The 21,213-nt window shown below is 41.4% G+C and overlaps 5 protein-coding genes and 1 pseudogene across 6 annotated transcripts; 4 read left to right on the forward strand and 2 right to left on the reverse strand.

Annotated features, from left to right (window-relative positions):
* The first annotated feature begins 1,185 nt into the window (after positions 1 to 1,185).
* On the forward strand, positions 1,186 to 5,003 carry LOC126600508 (two-component response regulator-like APRR1). The gene is made up of 6 exons (XM_050267082.1): positions 1,186 to 1,735; positions 2,240 to 2,401; positions 2,504 to 2,637; positions 3,059 to 3,214; positions 3,344 to 3,425; positions 3,646 to 5,003. The coding sequence occupies exons 1-6, from the start codon at positions 1,549 to 1,551 to the stop codon at positions 4,554 to 4,556; spliced, it is 1,632 nt and encodes a 543-aa protein (XP_050123039.1). The 5' UTR covers positions 1,186 to 1,548; the 3' UTR covers positions 4,557 to 5,003.
* A 220-nt stretch (positions 5,004 to 5,223) lies between these two features.
* On the reverse strand, positions 5,224 to 7,230 carry LOC126600517 (vesicle transport v-SNARE 13-like). Of its 2 annotated transcripts, none has more exons than XM_050267090.1 (5): positions 7,076 to 7,230; positions 6,383 to 6,441; positions 5,938 to 6,126; positions 5,678 to 5,848; positions 5,224 to 5,479 (listed from the first exon to the last, which is right to left on the reverse strand). In XM_050267090.1, the coding sequence occupies exons 1-5, from the start codon at positions 7,173 to 7,175 to the stop codon at positions 5,327 to 5,329; spliced, it is 672 nt and encodes a 223-aa protein (XP_050123047.1). In that variant the 5' UTR covers positions 7,176 to 7,230; the 3' UTR covers positions 5,224 to 5,326. The 2 variants fall into 2 exon arrangements, with proteins under 2 accessions (XP_050123047.1, XP_050123048.1); XM_050267091.1 differs by having other exon boundaries at positions 7,079 to 7,223.
* LOC126600512 (pentatricopeptide repeat-containing protein At5g61370, mitochondrial-like) lies at positions 7,225 to 10,027 on the forward strand (annotated as a pseudogene).
* An 808-nt stretch (positions 10,028 to 10,835) lies between these two features.
* On the forward strand, positions 10,836 to 12,656 carry LOC126600514 (probable xyloglucan 6-xylosyltransferase 5). Its single transcript, XM_050267087.1, has one exon. The coding sequence runs from the start codon at positions 11,035 to 11,037 to the stop codon at positions 12,415 to 12,417; it is 1,383 nt and encodes a 460-aa protein (XP_050123044.1). The 5' UTR covers positions 10,836 to 11,034; the 3' UTR covers positions 12,418 to 12,656.
* A 2,494-nt stretch (positions 12,657 to 15,150) lies between these two features.
* LOC126600200 (uncharacterized) lies at positions 15,151 to 16,593 on the forward strand. The gene is made up of 2 exons (XM_050266764.1): positions 15,151 to 15,800; positions 16,055 to 16,593. Exons 1-2 carry the CDS (start codon positions 15,267 to 15,269, stop codon positions 16,142 to 16,144), a joined length of 624 nt encoding a protein of 207 aa, XP_050122721.1. The 5' UTR covers positions 15,151 to 15,266; the 3' UTR covers positions 16,145 to 16,593.
* A 381-nt stretch (positions 16,594 to 16,974) lies between these two features.
* On the reverse strand, positions 16,975 to 20,022 carry LOC126599165 (probable receptor-like protein kinase At5g61350). The gene has a single exon (XM_050265501.1). It carries the CDS (start codon positions 19,636 to 19,638, stop codon positions 16,975 to 16,977), a length of 2,664 nt encoding a protein of 887 aa, XP_050121458.1. The 5' UTR covers positions 19,639 to 20,022.
* Positions 20,023 to 21,213: the final 1,191 nt, after the last annotated feature.

Below are 21,213 nucleotides of genomic sequence, written 5' to 3' on the forward strand. Positions count from 1 at the left end.
ATAACGTTACCACGAAAATTAACGTTAAACAGTGAGGTGACAGAGAATCCACACTTTGAGAGAATATTTCTCAAAAAAATATCCAAGAAATAAATAGATTATTATTTTCAATAAAAATAAAAAAATAAAATGTGAGTCCTGACTGTCTCTAACCTGAAAGGCTTAAACACAACTATTAAGCTTTCCTTTCTCTTTGCTTGAGAGCATTTCTCACCGTCTTGTGTGAGTGTTTGCAATTTCGTCACTTTTCGTTGTCGCTGATCCTAGCTCCGGTTGGGGTCGGTGGCAGTTTCTTCTCTGGTTGTTATGTTTTCCCTTTGATCCTTTTCTAGTTTGTTCTCCACAATTCTTTGGCATCCCTTTTTCTAAGTCATTTCCAATTCGATTTGTAGTCACTTTTCATCGTGATTCGTCGTGATTTACCGAGTCGGTGTATCGAATTCTGGTGTTCTCACTGGTTCGGGTGTTATCTACAGCACCACCTTCTCTCTTTCTCTGCCTTTGGCAGCGTTGCATGTGGATCTCCACAGGCTTCATGGCTGGTTTTTTCCAGCTTGTGGTTGCGATTGAAGAGCTGTTCTCAGCTGATGGAGGCGATCAAAGTGGGGATGCTTCGTTGGAAGCGTGGAAGCGGGCTGCTGGATGGGATTTACCGGTGTGGAGGAAATGGCTGCATCAGAGATCTAGGTTGTTCTCGGTTTTTCTAGTCTGGGCTTTTTTTGTTTTTTGGGTTAGTCCTTTTTGTGTGTTTAATAAGGGGGCAGATTGTCTGCCCTCTTTTTCCTATATCATTACCATATTCTCCTATTTGTACTGTCACGGTTAAAAAACGTCAACATTTTATACTAATTTTTTAATAAAAATAATACAACAAAAAGTAATAGTAATATAAAATATTAACGTAACTTAACTGTGACCGTACAAATAGAAGATGATGAGAAGGGTATGGGAAAGCAGGCAGACAATCTGGTTCCTACCTTTAGGTGAACAGAATTAAAAAAATAAAAAATGGCTGAATCCCCTTACCTTTTTGCACTTTTGTTTTCTGTCCCCTAACCATCCACGCCTCCACCTCTCTATCCTACGCCTAATACTCCCCCACGCGCACGTTGGCGAACCTTACACGTAATATTTATATATATTTTAGTAAGATTTATTTAAAATTTCACTTTTTTTTCCTGCTAACTTTTCTTTTTTGTTTTTTTACAACTCCTCGGCTGGTGCTATCGTGCGCCGCTGGTGGCCGGTGATCCGAACTTGGAACTCTTTTTAAGTATCAATTCTATCGGCTTCTCTCCCGCGGTCATCTCGAATTCCCAACCGCCCTATAAGCTTGCTCGGACCCTGCGATTGTGCGGACGGGTTTGTGGTTTGGGGTTTTGACTAAGAAATGGAGTCAACGCTTGGGATTGGGGATTGGGGACCAGCAAAACCCTGATTTGGGATTCTGATTGGAGCCCTGGAGATGGAGCGGTGAGTATTTTGGTTGGATTTATGGAGGTTTTGTAGAATCGGAGAGTTTGCCTGGGGTTCTTGGTGGGTTTTGCTATGGAGCCGAAGGAGCTGAATTTGAACAGAGAGTCTGAAGCTGCTGGTGGCGGCGGCGGCGTTTGTGGCGTCGGTGGTGGTGCTGATGGGTTCATCGACAGGAGCAGGGTGAGGATTTTACTCTGCGATAACAACGAGTACAGTTCGGAAGAGGTTTTCATGCTTCTTGTGAAATGCTCTTACCAGGGTATGAACATATTTTATTTTTGTAAAAGTTCATTACTTTGATCGTATCATCCTATTTGAAGTTTGGAAATTGTTAGAGCTTATCATTTGTTTGGTTGCTAAGAAAATGGATTGAGAATTGCGAAAGAAAGGCCAAATTTTTAACTTTTTGATGGTCTGAGAAAGAAAAAACAAGTTGGAGTTGCATTTTCTGTTGCGTTGTGCTGTTTATTCAATCTACAAAGATAAAGTGCACCGAATTGATCCCAATTACGGTATGTGATAACGTGAATTGTTTGTCGTTGCGGACGTTTGATCGTTTCTATCTTTCTCGAGTTTCCAAATGAATCCGTTAGAGTTTAGATGAAAGATGGTGTGATTATATTCAAATAAGTAAATTTTTGGGAAGAGTAATGCCAAACACGCCACCAGGACGACCAGGTTTAGGAAGGCCAAGATGAAAAGCCAACGCAATAGAAGATGATTTGTGTGCTCAATTCTGACTCTCGATTTCTTTGCTTTACAGTTATTTCCGTGAAGTCTCCTCGACAAGTGATTGATGCATTGAATGCAGAGGGGCCTGATATCGATCTCATACTTGCCGAAGTTGACCTTCCAATGCGCAAAGGCATGAAAATGTTGAAGTACATCACACGGGATAGAGAGTTAAGGCGCATTCCTGTAATCAGTAAGCATGTCTTATCCTTTTACTTCCATTTTCTTTCAATGATAGATGTTTCATATTAAAATTATAGTATTAACCTCACTGCTGAACCTTTTTTTCTGTCAGTGATGTCGGCACAAGATGAGGTCTCTACTGTTGTCAAGTGCTTGAAGCTTGGAGCAGCAGACTATCTTGTAAAGCCTTTACGCACAAATGAGCTTCTGAACTTGTGGACACACATGTGGAGAAGAAGGCGCATGGTTTGTTTGCACGACTTTAATGCTTTTGTTTCTGAGCTGTTCTTCGAATTACCCCTTGCTTTATCAAAATCTTTCTCGATAGAAATAAACACAATAGGGATGCCTAGCAAGCTAGCAAGTTAGAAGTGACGGTCATGTAGGAGTTGATGTTTCATTTGGGCTGTTAGTATCTTTATATGACCCTTTTAGGTGGATGTACTATGTTGGATAGTTCAGAACAAAGCATGCAATCAAATTACTTGGCTTCTCAGCCTTCTCACTTCTAAAGCTAAAGTTCGTACTCTTTTAGTTGAATGTACTCTTGTGTATGTAATACCTCTTTTTTCAAGTTCCTCATCCCTAACTGATGCATATGCACTAGGATACTACTATATCCTCTCAAATTAGTAACTAAAACATTTTTATTTTATGTATTTGACAGCTTGGGCTAGCAGAGAAGAACCTTATAAATTATGTTGATCTGGTGATATCAGACCCTAGTGGATCTAATACGAACAGTACTACTTTATTCTCGGATGATACAGATGATAAATTCGGCAATCCTGAGACAGGAACCTCAGCTCCTGAGGAAGATAAGGTGACTGTTTACTATTTATAATTTACTTTTTTGAAGATGAGGTTTTTTGGTTGGGATATAAGATTAACTTAATATTTATTATATATAGAGTTAAGGCATGATCGTTAATTAATTAATTTTATTTTTTAGTCTACTCCTGTTATGGAGCTTCCAGTCGAGAATATATCAGAATTTCGGCCTGATGTTCCAGGAATAAGTGACCGGCAAACTGGTGAGCCACTTGTGACATTGAGAAATTTTGTTGTATCATATGTCTTAACATGTGTTCACTTGAAACACCATCATGTATGGCTAATACTATTGTGTTATTCATTCGACTTCACTAATTTGAGTAAAGCAAAAACCTATCTTTAAGAATAATAGTTTTTCAGTATGACATTTTCATCTTTTACACAAATAACTTTTTCCATTTTCTCTGATTATGTTCTTAGGAAAGTTTTTATCTGCCCCAAAGAAGAGCGAACTAAAGATTGGCGTTGGCAAGTCATCTGCCTTCTTTACATATGTGAAATCAAGCAAACTAAAAGTCAATCCTCAGGTGGTTGCACATATTGAAGACATTGCCACTGAAAATTTGAGGATAGAAGAGAAACATGAAGAATGTGTTCACCAAGTGGTTGATGATCCCCAAGTACATGGAAATGGAGAGGCGTGGGAAAGCAACTCACAGGGAGATGACTTGCCGAGCAGTAACAGTATCCCAGATTCTCTTTCTTTGGAGAGGTCTAGTACCCCGTCTGGATCAATGGAACTTCAAAATCAGAGGAGTTTTGAGGAAGACAGATCCTCTCTGGTGCCTGAACATCCAAGAAATGAACCTCAACATGATTTTTCTGGCCTACCTGCCCAAGCTGCCTATCAATATTATATGTCGGGAGCTGTCAATCAAGTTATGATGTCATCATCACCCGAAGTTTATCAAAAGAATCTGCATGACATGCAAAATCATGCTATGATGCCGCAATACAATCATTTTCCACACTGCCCTCCACACCTAAATGGGATGGCTTCGTTCCCCTATTATAGTGTATGCTCGCAACCTGGTCAACAAATGCCGAATGCTCAGCCATGGCCATCATTTGGAAGTTCAGCATCCACTGAAGTGAATCTAAATAAGGTTGACAGAAGGGAGGCAGCATTGATTAAATTTAGGCAAAAAAGAAAGGAGCGGTGTTTTGATAAAAAGATCAGGTATGTAAATAGAAAGAAACTTGCCGAAAGGAGACCTCGTGTGCGGGGACAATTTGTGGGGAAGTTAAATGGTGTAAATGTGGATCTTAACGGCGAGCCTGCTTTTGTTGAAGATGATGAGGAGGAGGAGGATGAAAAGGATGACGAGTAGCTTGCATCAAGGGATTCCTCCCCGGAAGATGGTGCTTCTTGATAATGTTACCCATATGGATGAGTGGGGATTGGTGTTGCATGGTTTAATTGAAGTATACTGGGTGCATCGTCGTAGTGGTTGGACATTGATCAAGGGTTCAAGCTACTGGTTCTATTTCAGTAATCAAAGATCAGATCATCGTAAAGTATCCCGCTGTCCATCTTCTTGAGTTACAGAATAGCCCAACAGACACTCAGTGTAGAGCTCCTGAGGTCGGGAACCTTTCATCCTTGATTCATCCATGTCCGAAATCCAAACCGGAAATGGGCTCATCTTCCGAATTTTTCTGTCAAGAAGTTTTAGATTTAAACAATGACTTAAACAGGAGAACGGTGTTTTCTCTTCTTGTTAGTGTATGGAATTTTATGGTAATTGAGATATACTTCTTTTGTTCTGTATCCTTAATTTTTGTGAAAGTTTTGAAGATTTCTTGTGCCTCTTACCTTCTTTGATGTAAAAAGTATAGTTTGCAGAACAAAAGAAAGACAATTTGTGACTTCCCGAAAGGAGGCCTCTGTGCTCCCGGTCTACTCTGTTTTCTCCGGCCATCTCCGGCCATGCTGTTCGTCTCAAACGAATCCATGGCTGCTTTTCATTCGTTCTAACACCAAATTTTGCAAGGATATAACGAAAAGACAACTCTCTTTGCCCTTTTGCCCGAATCAACCAGAAACAATATCCAATAACATACACACCAGTATCAGAGTGAAATTCCAGACAAATATTAGCTAGCGCGTAATCTTAAGATAAAGGATAAACAAGATTGCAACGGCAAAAACTCCAATGATGGAGCCGACAATCCATTTGTTCCTGTTCATACTCCTCGTCATGGCGGTCAGCACCTTCTTGCTCTTGCTGATACTTTCGTCCGCCCCGCGGAGCTGCCAACACATAGAAACGAAATTAGGGTTACCACCTCGACAATCTCATTTTCTCGTTAGCATAATTCATCGGAGATTATCTAATGCAACCGTGGATATATCCCCCTCGTCCTATATCTCTAGTCACGTAAGCAACAAGCATATGCTTTCCACGGCAAATGACACAAAGCAAAAGGAGGAGGTACAGGCATAACATACTGTATTGTGAGCATGTAGAAGTGACTGGCGTTGTTGGTGCAAATCTTGGAGGATTGAGACCCCAAGCTCCTCGGTTTCCAGCATTGCTCTTCTACTCTCCTTGATTCTGTCCGTCGACTGATTTAACCTGTCAGTCGTCATCAACAATCTTCCTCGTTGATCATTCGATGTCTGTCACACAACCAAAACATCCTATGAACAAGAAATCTTGACAAGCTAACACGCATAGAGAGAGATAAGGTATAGAGATGATGCATTACCGTCAAGGAATCTGCCAATCCGGGCTCCAACAGTTCATCCCGAGCTGCGAAATTCACGACAGGTGATGCCATTCTCTTCAGTTGGCTCTTCAAATTGTTCAAATCAGCCTTGTATCCTCTTAGCTTAGCAAGAAGAGCTGCCTTCACACTTGGCTGCAAACTCCTTGCCTCAAGTTCCATTTTCCTAAGCTGGATAAGTTTTCCAACATGGCATAAAGCATCAATCTAATGTCATAAACAGAAGAAAACTTGGGTACGGTTGCTAGGCCACAAAATCCGTAGAGCACCTCTCGACCCTCTGTGTTTTGGTTTCACCAGAGCCTACGTTGGTCTCATATGGTGTGAGAGCTGCCCTAATCAGACAACCTTACTAAAGTTTTTCTACATAAACACAACAAACATGAAACATCTAAACCATGGATTTTAACTGGAGTTAGTGCCATACCAAAGTATCTGCATCCTCAAATCCAGCTTTTACCTCTGCAATTATCTGCTTCTTTTTCTCTGCAAAGCAAGAATTCACATAAGCACCACCTTTTATGTACATTCTAAAGTCTCTCATAAGCACCACCATGTTACAAATTTTCAAAGGGGTGTGCTATCCACACACCCTTTTTTACTTCTCACACACCTTTTGTTAATTTCTGTCCGTTGATCTTCTTCAATTCATCCGATCCGACGATCGAAAATTAGAAGAGTGTGTGAGAAGTAAAAAATGGTGTGTGGATATCACACCCCATTTTCAAATTGAACCAAAAAATAAAAACAACAAACAAATGCATGATGAATCCAACCAATACACTATGCTTGAATTTTACAATTCAATGTTGTTATTGCACCCGACATTAACAGTTGACCGCTAAGGAACCCGAATGCATGTATCATGCATCATATTCCTATCAAACACAAAAACCCACAAAAAAGAAGTAAAAAGCACATGCATTTTTTTTTTAGAGATATACTGTTCTAGCCAACTACTCTTATTTAGGAACGAGAACCTAAAAAGGTAAAAAAAGTTTAGAATTACTGCTTTTGCCAACTGACATAATTTACGCTATAAAATGTAGTTCCTGAAAACAAAAGAAAAGGAGAATTAAAAAGCACAAAACAATTGCAAATCATTATTCAGAGATTTTACCACCTCCTCCATCCACGGCGGTGGCAGCCGTGCACTTGCTTGAGAGATTGGCTGAGAGCTCGCAGTATTGGCGCTCGTACCCCTCAAACACCTCACTCATCCTTCTCGATCTCGATTCCACCGCCTACCCAATTCTCCTGGATCCGATTAGTGCCTAAATTATTAAACTTTTTGTTAATCAAACTCTGAAAATTGAACCAGTTTTCAATTTCGGAAAAACTGATGGAATTGGAGCTTTGCATGGCTGCGAGTTTGCGAATGTTCCCATTATGCCCTTGGTTGTTGCGTTGGATCACGTACAAAGGACGGGTATTGACGTGTCGTTACATACATGGATATATAATATTCTGTTTGGTGTCAGGTAGCAGGGGATGTTGGGGATGAGCTTTTTATAATGCACTCCAATTGTTCGACGGATTTCCTCAGAGAAAATGCGTTCCGTATTGGTATCGAAATGGCAGCGGCTTTTGCTGCAGAATGCAGTCAGTAGTCGGAAATCTCAACGCTTTTTTGTGTTTTTACTCCTCGACAGAGCGCCACCCGAGCTGCAAGAGCTGTGTAGTATTGTTTCGGGTGCAATTGGCGGTCTGGATGATTTGGAATCGAGCCTAAATAAACTTACAGCTTCCTTAACATCATCGCTTGTGACCCAAGTAATCGATTCTTGCAAAAATGAAGCACCCACTAGAAGATTGCTAAGGTTTTTTTCCTGGTGTCATAAGAATTTGGGTTATGGTTTGTAAGAGAAGGATTACAATTTTGGGATTCGGGTTTGAGGACCACACGGCAATGAACATTGTACTGTCTGATATTGTGAAGGCGGGCTGCGCAATGGCAGCTTAAACTTTGGTGAAGTTGGGCAAGGAAGATGAGGCATTTGGGTATGTTTAAGAACTTGGACAAGTACAAGTGACCTCAAGACGGTGTTACAGTCACTGCCAGTGTCAATGCGCTTTGCGCTTGAGGGCACATTAAAAGAGTAGAAGGGGTTGTTTTGCACCACATGGATAAGATTGCCGGTATAGAGCCTTGCATTTATAAGTCTTTTGTATGGATGGTCTGTGCAGGAGAATGTGAAGGAAGCAAGAAGAATCATCAAAGAAATGAAGTCGATTGGGATTATGCCAGACTTGTTTTGCTACAACACATTCCTTCGTGGCCTTTGCGTGAGAACTTTAAGCGCAGTTCGTCTGGACTTGTTCCCGAAGAGCTAAATGTTATGATTGAGATGAGGTCTTATAGCATTTCTCCAAATTCCATTAGTTACAATATATTGCTTTCTGTTTTGGGAAGAACAAGAATCAAGGAATCTTGTAACATTCTTGAGACTATGAATAACAGGTTGCTCTCCGGATTGCATTGGCTATTACCTTGTTGCAAGAGTGTTGTATTTGACCGGAAGATTTGGTAAAGGAAATAAGATGGTGGATGAGATGCTTGAACAGGGCCCACAACTGAATTGTAAGTTCTAATATGATTTGATTGGTGTACTCGTAGGCAAGGAGAGACCACTCTGGAGCTTCTTCAAAGGATGAAGGCAAGCGCATTAGGTGTATATTGTCCGGTTTATGACGTGCTGATTCCCAAGTTTTGTAGGGGAGGGAACCTTGAAAAGGGTAGAGAGCTTTGGGATGAAGCTGTATCTATGGGCGTCACTCTTAGCTGCTCGAGCAATTTGTTGGACCCTTCGATCACTGAGGTTTTCAAGCCAACAAGGAATGAGGAAAAACTCCACCTTACAGAATGCGCCAATGCAAAGGCTGAGGTGAAAGTTAGAAGGAGGACCGGGAAGACAAAGCAGACGAAGAAGAAGAGAAAGATTTTAAGGGGAATGCTGAAGAAGAAAAAGAAATCCGCCGCAACTTAATTGGTATGCCTGTAACTTATGCAACTGTTGTTTTGGTTTTCTCCTTGGATGTTTTGTTGCCTCATATACTTGTTTGAACCCTTGGCCAAATGAATTGAATTTGACTTGGGGAGTGGGGATTCGAACTTTGGACCTCATCCAACATCGAATCGAGAAGTATCATTAGATTAATGGTTGGTCAGTTGAATTCGACGAGGTTGGTGAACCATATAGTTTGTCCATGGTCAAAACTTATGGTGAAACCTAAGAGAAATTTAGGAGACTTGAGAGGGATGTGAATCAAAATTTGCTTTCTTTCACTATCTTCACATTTTTGTCATGTTTGTAAACTCTGATAACTCACCGCATTGAGTAAGATTGATTTGGCTGAATTAATTATTAACCCTTTATTTAGTTGGTTGAATCCAAATTTCTCTTCTTTCCACCTAACTCCGAGCACTTCTGCAAGATTGCACTTTTATTAGATTATTTGGGGCTGTTCTTATTATTTTTAAATCAAAAGGCCAAATTGCACAAAGTCGTACGTGGTGGCGGTTTATGTACCCTTGTAGTTAAGCTTGCTGCCCCAACAGGATCCTCTCAGAATCCTTTTGGTGAGGATCTAAAGATCCGTGAATCGTATTCGTTCATCGTATATCGTGCGGTCAGTTTTTGTCAAGTACTGTTTATGTTTAATTTTAAATAAAATTATTTAAAATGATTTCTGACCGTACGATGTACGATGAACATACATGATTCACAGATTTTCGAGATCCTCACAAAAGGATCTGGATTCCTCGCTGCCAATCTCAGTCCAAATCAAAGTTTCCATCCGATTCACTTCAACTTCGACCAAATGTGTGCATCACTTTAAGTGCCAGAAGGGACATTCCAAACCTTTGCTTAAGAGTCAAACGAGCTCAGATGGCTTAAGGTAACCTTTCTACCCTTGCACCTTGTATCATTGCACGCACAATAGATTCTTTTATGTACTTAATTTACTATGAAATAAGCATCTATTTCACAGGTAGTTTATTTTTTTAACACGCGACACATTATTTAACAATAATATTACCATGACTAAAATTTAGTTGCATAAAAGAATATCTCAACGTAAACCTTGTGACCTAAATTCAAATGAACAGTTGGATTTAAATTGACAGCCACAATGATGTGATTAGGATCTTTTTCAACAGAAGGATAATTTTGTGCGAACATGGCTTCTCTGTCCTCTCAGCTTTCATACATTCTTATCTCTTCTTATTTATGAAGTCACTCTTAAGTCACGTCAACATTTTATATCACTATTACTTTTTATCTTATTATCTTTATAAAAAAAATTAATATAAAATGTTGACATGCCTTAACTATGACCCGCACAAAATAGAAGGAGATATGAGCGTATGAAAACTAGGATCGCAGAAGCCGGGTCCATTTTGTGCAACTCCTAAAAACCTGCTACGATCAGTAAGTTGAAACATGGCACATGGTCCATGAGGATGAAGACACTGACATGACTGCTGAGATGGGATCTTGTGGGACACTACCTAAAAAATTAAGTAAAAAGTTTGAGAGGTCGATTCTCTCTCTTTCTCTCTTCTCGTACTTAAACGTCTAAGTTACGTTAATGTTTTATATTTATTTTTTTATAGAAACAATAAGATAAAAAATAAAATGTGAAAAGAAGGATAGGAATGAGATGGTAATAGAAGAAAAAAGAATCATCCTTTAAAAGTTTGGAAAGAACAAGAAATAAAGATTCTCTCCGGATCAATTTACTCTTAATTTTAGCTCGCAATCAGCGCGGACCTAATAATCATAGTATAAAAAAATTCGTTTGTTAAAAAAAAAAAAATCCATTTCAAAAGAAACTTCGAAATCCAGATCAGACAATAAAATTTAAAAGACGTAAAGCCCCACGACAGTCGATGTTGGACGCATGTCCTTACATTTCCCCCATTTTTCCAATAATCTCCAATCCTTCCGCCATGCCCCCCTCACTACCTCCCTCCAGGGTTTTACACATCCTCACGCCCCTATAACCTCCCCGTACAAATTTACAAATACACCCCCATAAAACACCGAACACACTCGGCCCACAAGGCGATTGGATATGGGGCAAGACAGTCCTTTCGCAGCTCAGAAGCGTACCAGCTCGGGCGGGCTTCCGACCACCACCACTGGAACCTCGGCCAACGGCCGTGCGGGCCGCGCTTACGGAGCCCTGCCACGTGGACGGCAGATCCAGAAGACATTCAACAACATCAAAATCACCATCCTCTGCGGCTTCGTCACCATCCTCGTCCTCCGCGGCACCATCGGCGTCGGCAACCTCGGCAGCTCCGAGGCCGACGCCGTCAACCAGAATTTGATCGAAGAGACGAACCGGATCCTCGCCGAGATCCGGTCCGATTCCGACCCCAACGATCCGGACGAGCTGACCGAGACCGAGATCAACCCCAACATCACGTACACGCTGGGACCCAAGATCGCGAATTGGGACAAGGAGCGGAAGGATTGGCTTCGGTTGAATCCGGATTTTCCGAGCTTGGTCAACGGTAAGCCCCGTGTTCTTCTCGTTACTGGGTCTCCCCCTAAGCCTTGTGATAACCCAATTGGGGATCATTACTTGTTGAAGGTGATCAAGAACAAAATTGATTACTGTAGACTTCATGGGATTGAAATTGTGTATAATTTAGCTCATTTGGATAAGGAACTCGCCGGGTATTGGGCGAAATTGCCGTTGATTCGGAGGCTGATGCTTTCGCATCCCGAGGTTGAGTGGATTTGGTGGATGGATAGTGATGCATTGTTTACTGACATGGTGTTTGAGATTCCGCTGTCCAAGTATGATAGTCATAATCTTGTGATTCATGGGTACCCCGATTTGTTGTTTGATCAGAAGTCGTGGATTGCGCTCAACACCGGGAGTTTTCTGTTTAGGAATTGCCAGTGGTCTTTGGATTTGCTTGATGTTTGGGCTCCGATGGGTCCTAAGGGTCCGATAAGGGAGGAGGCCGGGAAGATTTTGACGGCTAATTTGAAGGGGAGACCGGCGTTTGAGGCGGATGATCAGTCAGCGTTGATATACTTGTTGCTTTCACAGAAGGATCAGTGGATGGAGAAGGTGTATGTTGAGAATTCGTACTATTTGCACGGTTACTGGGCTGGGTTGGTGGATCGGTATGAGGAGATGATTGAGAAGTATCATCCGGGTTTGGGTGATGAGAGGTGGCCGTTTGTGACCCACTTCGTGGGTTGCAAGCCCTGTGGAAGTTACGGGGATTACCCGGTGGAGAGGTGCTTGAGCAGCATGGAGAGGGCGTTTAATTTTGCGGATAACCAGGTGCTTAAGCTGTATGGGTTTAGGCACAGGGGTTTATTGAGCCCTAAGATCAAGAGGATCAGGAATGAGACGGCAGCCCCTCTAGAGTTTGTTGATCAGTTTGATATTAGGCGGCATCCAGTGCAAGGGGGCAGCGGATCACACAGCTAGTGAGTAAAACATCCTCGTCACCTCGAATGTTTGATTATTTGGTAGGTAATGATGTAATACATCAGTTACAGAAGAAGATTTTAAACTCGATTACAGTTCACGTTTACTTTGTATTTCGTCTGTTCAGTTGTCGTTCTACTTGCTTCCAACTTTCAAGAACGATAGAATAGAATTCTTTTGCAATCTTGATATCATTTTGTACTGTGTTCTAGTAAGCCTTAAAGAAGGAATTTTATTTATCGACCGCGGTATACTTTCCATTTGAATTTGTTCGAGATTTTCTAGTATGATCCGGTGTACAGGACAATAGAATTTCCGCTAGTATGTTCTCCTTGTAAGTGCATCCATCATAAGCATATTTTCGGTCTAGGGTTTGTCAACTTAGGTTAGTAGTCAGGACTAGGAAGCAACGGTTGTTGAATTCTTGAGGTAACTAGCTCTGAAGTTTTATGTCAAGAGAGATGCCTTGTTGAGATATGTTGTGCCACTTCCAAGTTTTAGTTGTCGCATTGAGCATCGCGTTCGGATGTCCTCAGCTCTACGACACGATGCTCTGCTCCGAAGTATTTCGGAAAGGATTCGACGATCTCTACGTGATTGTTTAGATTATCTTGTTCAAGTTTCTGAGATTTCTACCCGAGCATCAACTATGGATTATCTGGCATTGCTTGTACCTTGTTTCCGAATGTAGGCCTCGTTTGATGAGTCGTATAAGGGATTAGATAGAACTAATAATACGGACCCGGTCGTTTGGTGTTCTCTCATATTAAATAGTCGCCTAGTGGTGTTCTCTCATATTAAATAGTCGCCTAGTGAGTCTGCTTATTTAGTAGGGTATACACCTGCATAATAAACCCTTCCAAAAGGAGTGGATTATTAGTCTGGTTCCCTTCCCTCTCTCACGCACTTCGTTCTCCACGACACCTCCTTTCGCCGTTGTCCCCCTCATCGTCGTCGTTCTTGCCGACATCGTTCTCCCCGTCGTCGTTCTTGCCGAAATCGTTCTCCCCGTCGTCGTTCTTGCCGGCACCGTCAACGCCTATGGACTCCATGTCTTCCTCTGCTACAAGAGCCTCGAGGCTTGGTCGTTGCACATCGAAAGCTTTGAGTCCGATCCGCTCCCTTAGTTTTTCGCCTGCTCTCTCAAGGCTCGCAAGAACGACATCGCTGTTAAGGTCCGTCTTGCAGCTCAATTCGTCGGCATTTCTGATCGCGTTTTCTTAATGTTACTTATTTTCTAGAGCTACAGAATTCTGGTGTTGAGCTAAGTTGATTCCATTACTCACTTTGTTTCTTGGTTTTTGATAGACAATGTTGATAGTAGCTCCAAGAACTGTAAGGAGATGGGGAGTGAGGGTGTTAGGGGGTGCGACGGAGAGATCTGGGGAAGACAAGACTGAAGAGATGATTACAATTTTTTTTTTAATTTTATTTTAAGTTTGATTAAATAAAGGTAGATTTTGTTCTTTTTTAATTTGACCCATTTGGTGGTCGTGAAAATGTAATAATACTTTGAATTCCTTATATCCGGTATAGTACCAAATATAGTATAAATAATACGGTTGTTAGTTCAATACTGCACCAAACGTCAAACAAATTTAGTTAGTACTATCCGATAACTATTTATCATATTTGACTGAAATAGTCAGCATAGTCCGAGCTGCCAAACAGGACCTTAAGGTCTTGAGAAAATTTAAACTCGGACTTTAAGATGATCAACGAATAAGTACTAAGTAGTTTAGTTACGTTCACCATTTTCTAAAACTACAACTTGTTTTCAAATTGAATGGCAGTGAAAGTTGGGCAACAACAACAAAGCTTGCAGACTCGAAATCGTACCAATCGTAGGCGGATTGCGCCCTGTAAATATGTTTCATTCACTCAAGAAACCATAATTATTCGATAATTCAAAACTAATTAATAATTCACATAAACTTAATACAGACATTAACACCCTGCAAAGAAAATTGAAGGTCCATAATATGTTGCGAAAATTCAGAGACAAACAACGAAGAGGAAAGATCAGTCGACCACAGCGAGAGTTTCATGCTCCTTGCCAAAAACGGCTGCTTCCACGTAGCGGCGTAATCAGAATTTTCAAATAATAGGATCATAATATCAACAAAAAAGCTTTATTGGGCCATTTCGTAGAGCAACTAGTAGACACCTGCCAATTCCTGTCAACACATGATGCAGTTTATGCCAATAAATATCGATAAATTATTATTTGTAGAGGTTTGTCGAGGGTGGATGCAAGACAATGGAGTAATGCTGAAGACTGGGAAGGTTTTTCAACTAAAGTATTTCATATAAGAAGAGAGAAAATGAAGACAAATATGATGGAAGAAAATAGAAGAAGTATGAGGAGGATGTTGTAATTTAGTTTGTCTTAGCTCTTTATCGGGATCAAATACAATATACAAACAAATATACATAGGTTTTTTGGAATTATTAGGATGATATCACCTAATAATTCCAATGGTGGTGATAATGACCGACTCCGCCACTGCTTCCACAAGATGTCGCGGCTAGCGGGATGATAATAATACAAAATACTCCAGAGCACCCAAATTTTTTTTAACATCTCAAGGCCTTTTTTTTTTACTTTTTAATTTTTCAACGTTGGGCCGGCTTTATTGGGCTGATTTTCAGCTTTATTGGGCTGATTTTTGTTTGAATTTTGTCGTAACCATTAAATAAAATTAAGAGCACTTTTGGTTAAAATTTAGTTATTGAGGCCGTTATCGTTAGTTTTCCTTGGATTAGCTGATATCACCACCATTGGAAGACACGGCGGCGATCCAGAGGGCTTCCATGGAGTTTTCTCGAGCTTTTTAGCCGGCTTTAAAATGGCGGGCGAGCACTTCGATTCAGCGGGATTCGAATTCAAACGCATCCCCGAAACCAAACACAAAGAATGGTCCATGGTCGCCATCAGGGACACTCCCTCACCCAATACTGACTGCTCCGTCTTCCCTCCAATCAATCACGAAAATCTTCACCATCCATCACAACCCGATCAAAAGCATCCGGACACGTTATCGCCACCGCCGTCGTCTCCGTCGCTGTCATCTTCTTCGTCGTCGTCGCTGTCGTCATTCTCACCGTCCGATTCCGATGAATCGGGCCCGCTTTCGCCGCTTCCGTCCGATACCCTGGTCCGAAAGCCTGGCGAATTCACCACCTGGGTAGGAATTGGCTTTGGGTTACTGCGTTCCAAGGTTTCTGCTATGGCTTCCTCATCTGGGTTCGATAAAGTTTGGAGTTTTGCCTCTGGCGCGGGAATGGCGGCTGTTGTGTTCGTGTTATGGTCCTTGTTCTTGCGGGCTCGGCAAAGGCGGTATCGGAATCATTTGAAATCGATCCGCAAAGAGAAAGACGAGGTTAGTTTATCATCCAATGGCTTGAATTTAGATGTTGCCTACCAAATGTTTGATGCATTGCTCCAAATTTGATTGCCTTTTATGTGTTCGATGGAATGCCAATGTGGGTGCTGAAAACTTTATGCCGGAAGCGATTTTCGAGCTTCCTTTTATTTCTTGTTGGTTTGTATGATTGCTTGAAGTTGATATCTTGTTTGTACTGTCAATGTAGCCTTTGTCTGTGTACTGAATTGTTTGAGTTGATGCATTTGCAGAAAATCAATAAACTGCTGCACCAAATCGCGCAGATGAACGAAGTTCTGGTAGCTCGGCATAAAGCTCTCGCTTCCAAACTGGCTAATTGAATAGAGAAATATAACATCTTTAGCTGCTAGGTTGCTACTGAATTCGTGAAATTAGGATTGACAGCGCAATAATAGAGCTGCAAAACATCGCGCGGTAGACTTGCAATGGCACTCCGATGCTCCAGTCTTCGCTGAGGAGGGAGGACATATCTCAAGTTGAAGCACGTATAACGGAAATGCCGGTACAAGTTTGAGCTCTGCAAACAATTTTGAGTGGAGAAAACGAGCTTGGTACCCGAGCTTCGGAGTTTCGAACATATAGCGGAGAAACTTTGATTCACAATATTCTTTATGTATGGAAGTCACACAGTCTTGTTAGTTTTGCTTGCATTTTAGTTCATGGTTTATGAACCCAGTTGAAATATCTTGTGTATATTTGGTTTGGGGCTCTTTATGTGCATATGATTTGACAAATTTTAGCATTAATTAAAAGTTTAAGCTCATGAGTTAATCCTCGTTTAATTTTTCGTTAAGATGCAGTTTAATTTTCCCGGAAAGATCACGGTGTTTGCGTTCGAGTCCTCGACAGTACGCTGTTACAGATATGATATTAAAGCTCAAAACATACGGATAATTCTATAGATTGATAAAGTTCAAAACAAACTGCTTGGACAACTTAGCAGGCAATCACTAACATCTTACTGAGTTATTAAAAACCAAGAAAGAGAGACCTATCTAAGAAGCTTTTTCCCAAACTGTGAACTAACAGTTCAATCGACGCCATTTTTACTTTGATTCGTGTCGATGCTCGTCATACTGCTAAAGCGGAGCATGGAACTCGAACCGTAGGAACCAGAAGTGCGAGAAGAAAATCGGAACTAGGGCGAATTTCACCTCCCCTGAATGTTCCCTTTTTTAGCAAACGCAGGAGAACCAATTGTCACTCCAGAATCATCACTCACTCCAACAGCAGAGCCTTCCTTTGATCCGTTTTCGCTTGCTTTGTCCAAAGAAATGAGACTGGAAGTTTTATCTTCTGGCAGATCAATCTGCGAGGCGGCCTCTTGAAGCTGCAAAGCATACTCCAAGTTCCACAACACATCTCCCATGTTAGGCCTATCTACACCGTATTCAGCAAGGCATTTCTCTGCAGCTTCTACAAACTTTTTCAGTGAACCAGAGTCGACTGAGCTAGCGATATGAGGATCGATTATCTTCTCGATCATGCCTTTCCTGTGCCACTGCATTGCCCACTCAGCCAAGCTCACCTGCTCTCTTGGCAGCGCCGGGTTTATGACAGGCCTTGCGCATAGCGCCTCGAAAAGCACCACTCCAAAAGAATAGACATCGGATTTCTCAGTTAGCTGTTGCCTTCTGAAGTACTCCGGATCAAGATAACCAAAACTGCCCTTGACGGCTGTGCTGACATGGGTTTGTTCCAGCGTAGGCGCAGCTTTTGACAAGCCAAAATCCGAAACTTTTGCTACGAAATTCTCATCGAGGAGAATGTTTGTTGTCTTTACGTCACGATGTATGATACCTTGTGCGGCACCAGTGTGCAGGTAATGTAAACCGCGAGCAGCGCCAATGCAAACCTCAAGCCTTTGTTTCCATGACAGTGGAGGCTGGCTCGAGCCATAGAGGTGGTCGCGAAGCGGTCCATTCGCCATGTACTCATACACAAGGATCATTTCATTATTCTCATCACAAAATCCGATCAGCGAAACAAGGTGGCGATGGCGCAGCTTGGAAAGCATGTCCATTTCCGTTCTGAATTCGTTAATGCCTTGCTCCGAATTTGGATTTCCTCGTTTGATTGCGAGCTTTGTGCCATCTTCCAACTCCCCAAGGTACACTTTTCCAAACCCACCAACGCCAATCACTACCTTGTCATCAAAGTTTTGTGTTGCATTTTGTAACTGAGCGAAGGTGAAGGACCTTCCATAGGATGAGAAGTAGCCTGAGTAACCGCTTTTGCTCTTGCGCGACCCAAAGACGCTTGATTTGCGAGAGCTGTTCTTGCTGGAGAAGAAGCTAGACTGGCTCGAATGGAGAGGAAGCAACCACGACGAAAAGCTGTTTCTCTTTTCCCAGCCTTGAGGTCTTTTGCGCCACCGGACAACAACTACAACAACTAACAACATTGCTGTCACTCCCATTGCCAAACCAACGCCGGCAACTATCTTCTTCACGGTGCTTACTCTTCCCGGCCCCTTGTACGATCCATCAACCCCGAAAAGACCATCCAGGCTATCCGCAACGTTGGTCATCTTTAGTATCTCCAATCCATTAAGAAGTGCATCCTGAGAGCCTGACCCAGTAGTTCCGGGACCAACCTGAATTCTGATGGTACTATTTTCGCTTGACACCGCCGTGGCATTGAGCACGAAATCTTTGTAATACGCAGTGGAGAGTGCGCCGGTGAGTGAGGAAAGGTCAAGGTTGGACGCGGCCATCATCCCGTTGATGTAGACATTGAAGTACAAATCGTTAAGGGTTTTACTCACAATGTCAGCAAAATGCAGCCTAATCAAATACGAAAATTCTTCTTCGACATTCAACTTCCAAGTGAGGTTGAAATTCTGCTGGCTCGTAGCAGAGTCTCGCATGTGTTGAGCAGTTGAGTAAACCCAATTCGGAGCAATCAATGGAGAAGCGCCACTCTGTGGATACTTGATGGCTTTCGTAGCCACAGACGCGTTTTTAGCTCCTTGTGGAAATACATTGTATGCACTATCAGGCTCCCAAGTCCTTGACAATGTGTCTTTTCCTGGAGATATCAACTGCCCTCCAATGTTTACACGGTAACGAACTTGAAAAGCGTAATTAGCCAAGCTGTTGAAGTCTCCAACCGGAGAAACGGATGTAGCTGAATTGTTGAACATAGTGTCAGGGGCAGAGACAACCTCAATAGCATTAACAAACGCACACGATTTCTTCTTGGGATCGAAATGTAGCGAAAATCTGTTTTCCGTGACATTGAGAATGTACTCTTTAAACACCAACGTCGTATTGTCTGTCACGGAGAAGTCATGCAAGAGAACATACTTATCCGTGTTCACTGAAAAAACCGCTCTCGTCAGATTATACGTGTTGTGTGGAAGTGGATAGAAGTAAAGCCTGATCCAATGCTGCCCCGGTTTGTTAATGTAGAAAGAGTAAGTGGATTTTTCGGAGAAGATTCGCGCAGTGCGATACAAAGGTTGAGAGGAAGGTGGCATAGAGGAAGAGGCATTGGCAGTGATTGAATCAATTGAAGTTTGGACATCTTCGGTTGTGGACAAAAGACTAGCCGTGTCACGGTCTGATTTGAATGTCCTGCCATCGTCAAGCTTGGTTTGTTGGGACGAGCCACAATCGATGAGAAAGTTATCGGAGGGAGAGAATGTGGCAGTAGGAGGAGGAGGAGGAGCAGAAGAAGAAGATTCGTGACCTTTGGCCGAAACAAAGTTGGCGAGGTTGAAGGTTGACGTGAATAGGAGAAGGAAAGGAAGGGATAGGGAGAAGAAAGGCCGAGGCATTGGTGGTGATGCCCCATTGATCTTTCTCCCCATCGTCGATGTTTTCTAGCGGGGTTTAATTAAGGAGGAGGTGGCAACGATGGGGCAATGGCGGCGGTGGTGGCAATGGAGGTGGAGGTGTTGATCATAGTAATGGGATCGGATTGGATTGGACACAAAACCAAAATGTAGCAAGGTTAACTCAAGAAAATGAGGGTGGTGAGGGAGGAGGAATACGTGGTTTTCGAATGTATAAAATGGTTAAACAGTTGGAGGAAACAGAAAAGAGAAGATAAAGATTAGATCAGAAGAGATGATGAAGTTGTTGGAGGAAGAAAACTGCAGAGATGTTTGTTTCTGTTGCTGTTTTTGTTTGTTTGAGTTTGTGTGATGGATGAGAGAGACTTGGTAAAAGAAATGGAGAGGGACAGCGAGCTATGCGTTGAGCCCTCAAACCTCTATAAATATATATGCATTTGTAATCTTATCACTAACTACCTTACTAATCCAAATATTGTGCTTAACACAAAATTATGATGCTGCGACATCGTTTCAAACATATCGAACATTGTTCGGCTCCTTTGCATGCAAGGCGCAACTTTTTATACAAAAGTAACTAGTTATGCATGCATGTCAAATCGTGATTTAACTAGAATGAATAATAACTACTTAGAGCTCGTTTAAAACTGTTCACGTATGAATCACTTTTGCTCATAAACACTTACGTTATAAATTCTTTCATTAAGAAACGCATTGAAAGTTTTATTAAAAGCCCTAGTACTTCATAAAAAGTACATGAAGGTACTTAGGAATAAGCATTTTGACATACGCTTATCTAGAAAGTGCTTCCAATATTAAAAAATCACTTCTAATTTTCTTTTGTTGAAACGTTTTTTATTGTCAAAAAGTATTTTAGTTACTCTAGGATTGGTGCATGCACACTAGAGATTGCAGGCAAACCAAAACATGCATGAGTGTTTCCCATGTCGATAATTATATGAATAGTAAATCACGTTTAAGAGGAACAAACCAATAGTATGACGACAGAGATGGACGGCTTCGAAGAAGTCAGCAAATAAACGTATTAAAATGCAGGCCAACGTTGCTTGGGATCTAATTAAGAGCAAGGAATAAAATATCGATAATATCAGAAATATCGGTAGTAAAAAAACACGGAAATTTCGATGGAAATATCGGGATATTATCGATATCGATAAAAATTGAATAAAAACCACAGAAATTGTAAGAAAAACTTGGAAATTTTTATTGAAACTTTGCAGGATGTTTATTTAGTCAATTATCTATTAGTTTATCACAAAAAATTGGAAGAAAATGCATTGCATGATAGATATAACTGATTTAAGTTGATTATATAGCGAGCTGGCAAACATTGTGAGTGTAGAAAATATGTAGTAATTAATTAAAGAAGTTTAAACACACCATAATCATTTATATATAATGAATTAGTACAATATTTTACACTTTATACATTGCATGGTAAGATACATGAGTGACTTAGCAAGGTCTAAAATATCGATAATATCGAAAATATCGGTAGTCCAAAAAAATATTGGTAGTCCAAAAACACTGAAATTTCGATGGAAATATCGGGATATTATGGATATTTTA

Source organism: Malus sylvestris, chromosome 14 (genome assembly GCF_916048215.2).
Source record: "Malus sylvestris chromosome 14, drMalSylv7.2, whole genome shotgun sequence".
NCBI classification, from domain to species: Eukaryota; Viridiplantae; Streptophyta; class Magnoliopsida; order Rosales; family Rosaceae; genus Malus; species Malus sylvestris.

Excerpts from the sequence above, each read along its gene's own strand:
- LOC126599165 (XM_050265501.1), bottom strand. The coding sequence starts at position 19,638 with ATGGGGAGAAAGATCAATGGGGCATCACCACCAATGCCTCGGCCTTTC.
- LOC126600517 (XM_050267090.1), bottom strand. The coding sequence starts at position 7,175 with ATGAGTGAGGTGTTTGAGGGGTACGAGCGCCAATACTGCGAGCTCTCA. Across the intron at positions 6,442-7,075 it reads CGCCGTGGATGGAGGAGGTG|AGAAAAAGAAGCAGATAATT; the intron begins GTAAAATCTCTG and ends CTTGCTTTGCAG. Across the intron at positions 6,127-6,382 it reads TTGAGGATGCAGATACTTTG|CTTAGGAAAATGGAACTTGA; the intron begins GTATGGCACTAA and ends AAACTTATCCAG.
- LOC126600514 (XM_050267087.1), top strand. The coding sequence starts at position 11,035 with ATGGGGCAAGACAGTCCTTTCGCAGCTCAGAAGCGTACCAGCTCGGGC.
- LOC126600200 (XM_050266764.1), top strand. The coding sequence starts at position 15,267 with ATGGCGGGCGAGCACTTCGATTCAGCGGGATTCGAATTCAAACGCATC. Across the intron at positions 15,801-16,054 it reads TCCGCAAAGAGAAAGACGAG|AAAATCAATAAACTGCTGCA; the intron begins GTTAGTTTATCA and ends ATGCATTTGCAG.
- LOC126600508 (XM_050267082.1), top strand. The coding sequence starts at position 1,549 with ATGGAGCCGAAGGAGCTGAATTTGAACAGAGAGTCTGAAGCTGCTGGT. Across the intron at positions 1,736-2,239 it reads TGTGAAATGCTCTTACCAGG|TTATTTCCGTGAAGTCTCCT; the intron begins GTATGAACATAT and ends TTTGCTTTACAG. Across the intron at positions 2,402-2,503 it reads AAGGCGCATTCCTGTAATCA|TGATGTCGGCACAAGATGAG; the intron begins GTAAGCATGTCT and ends TTTTTCTGTCAG.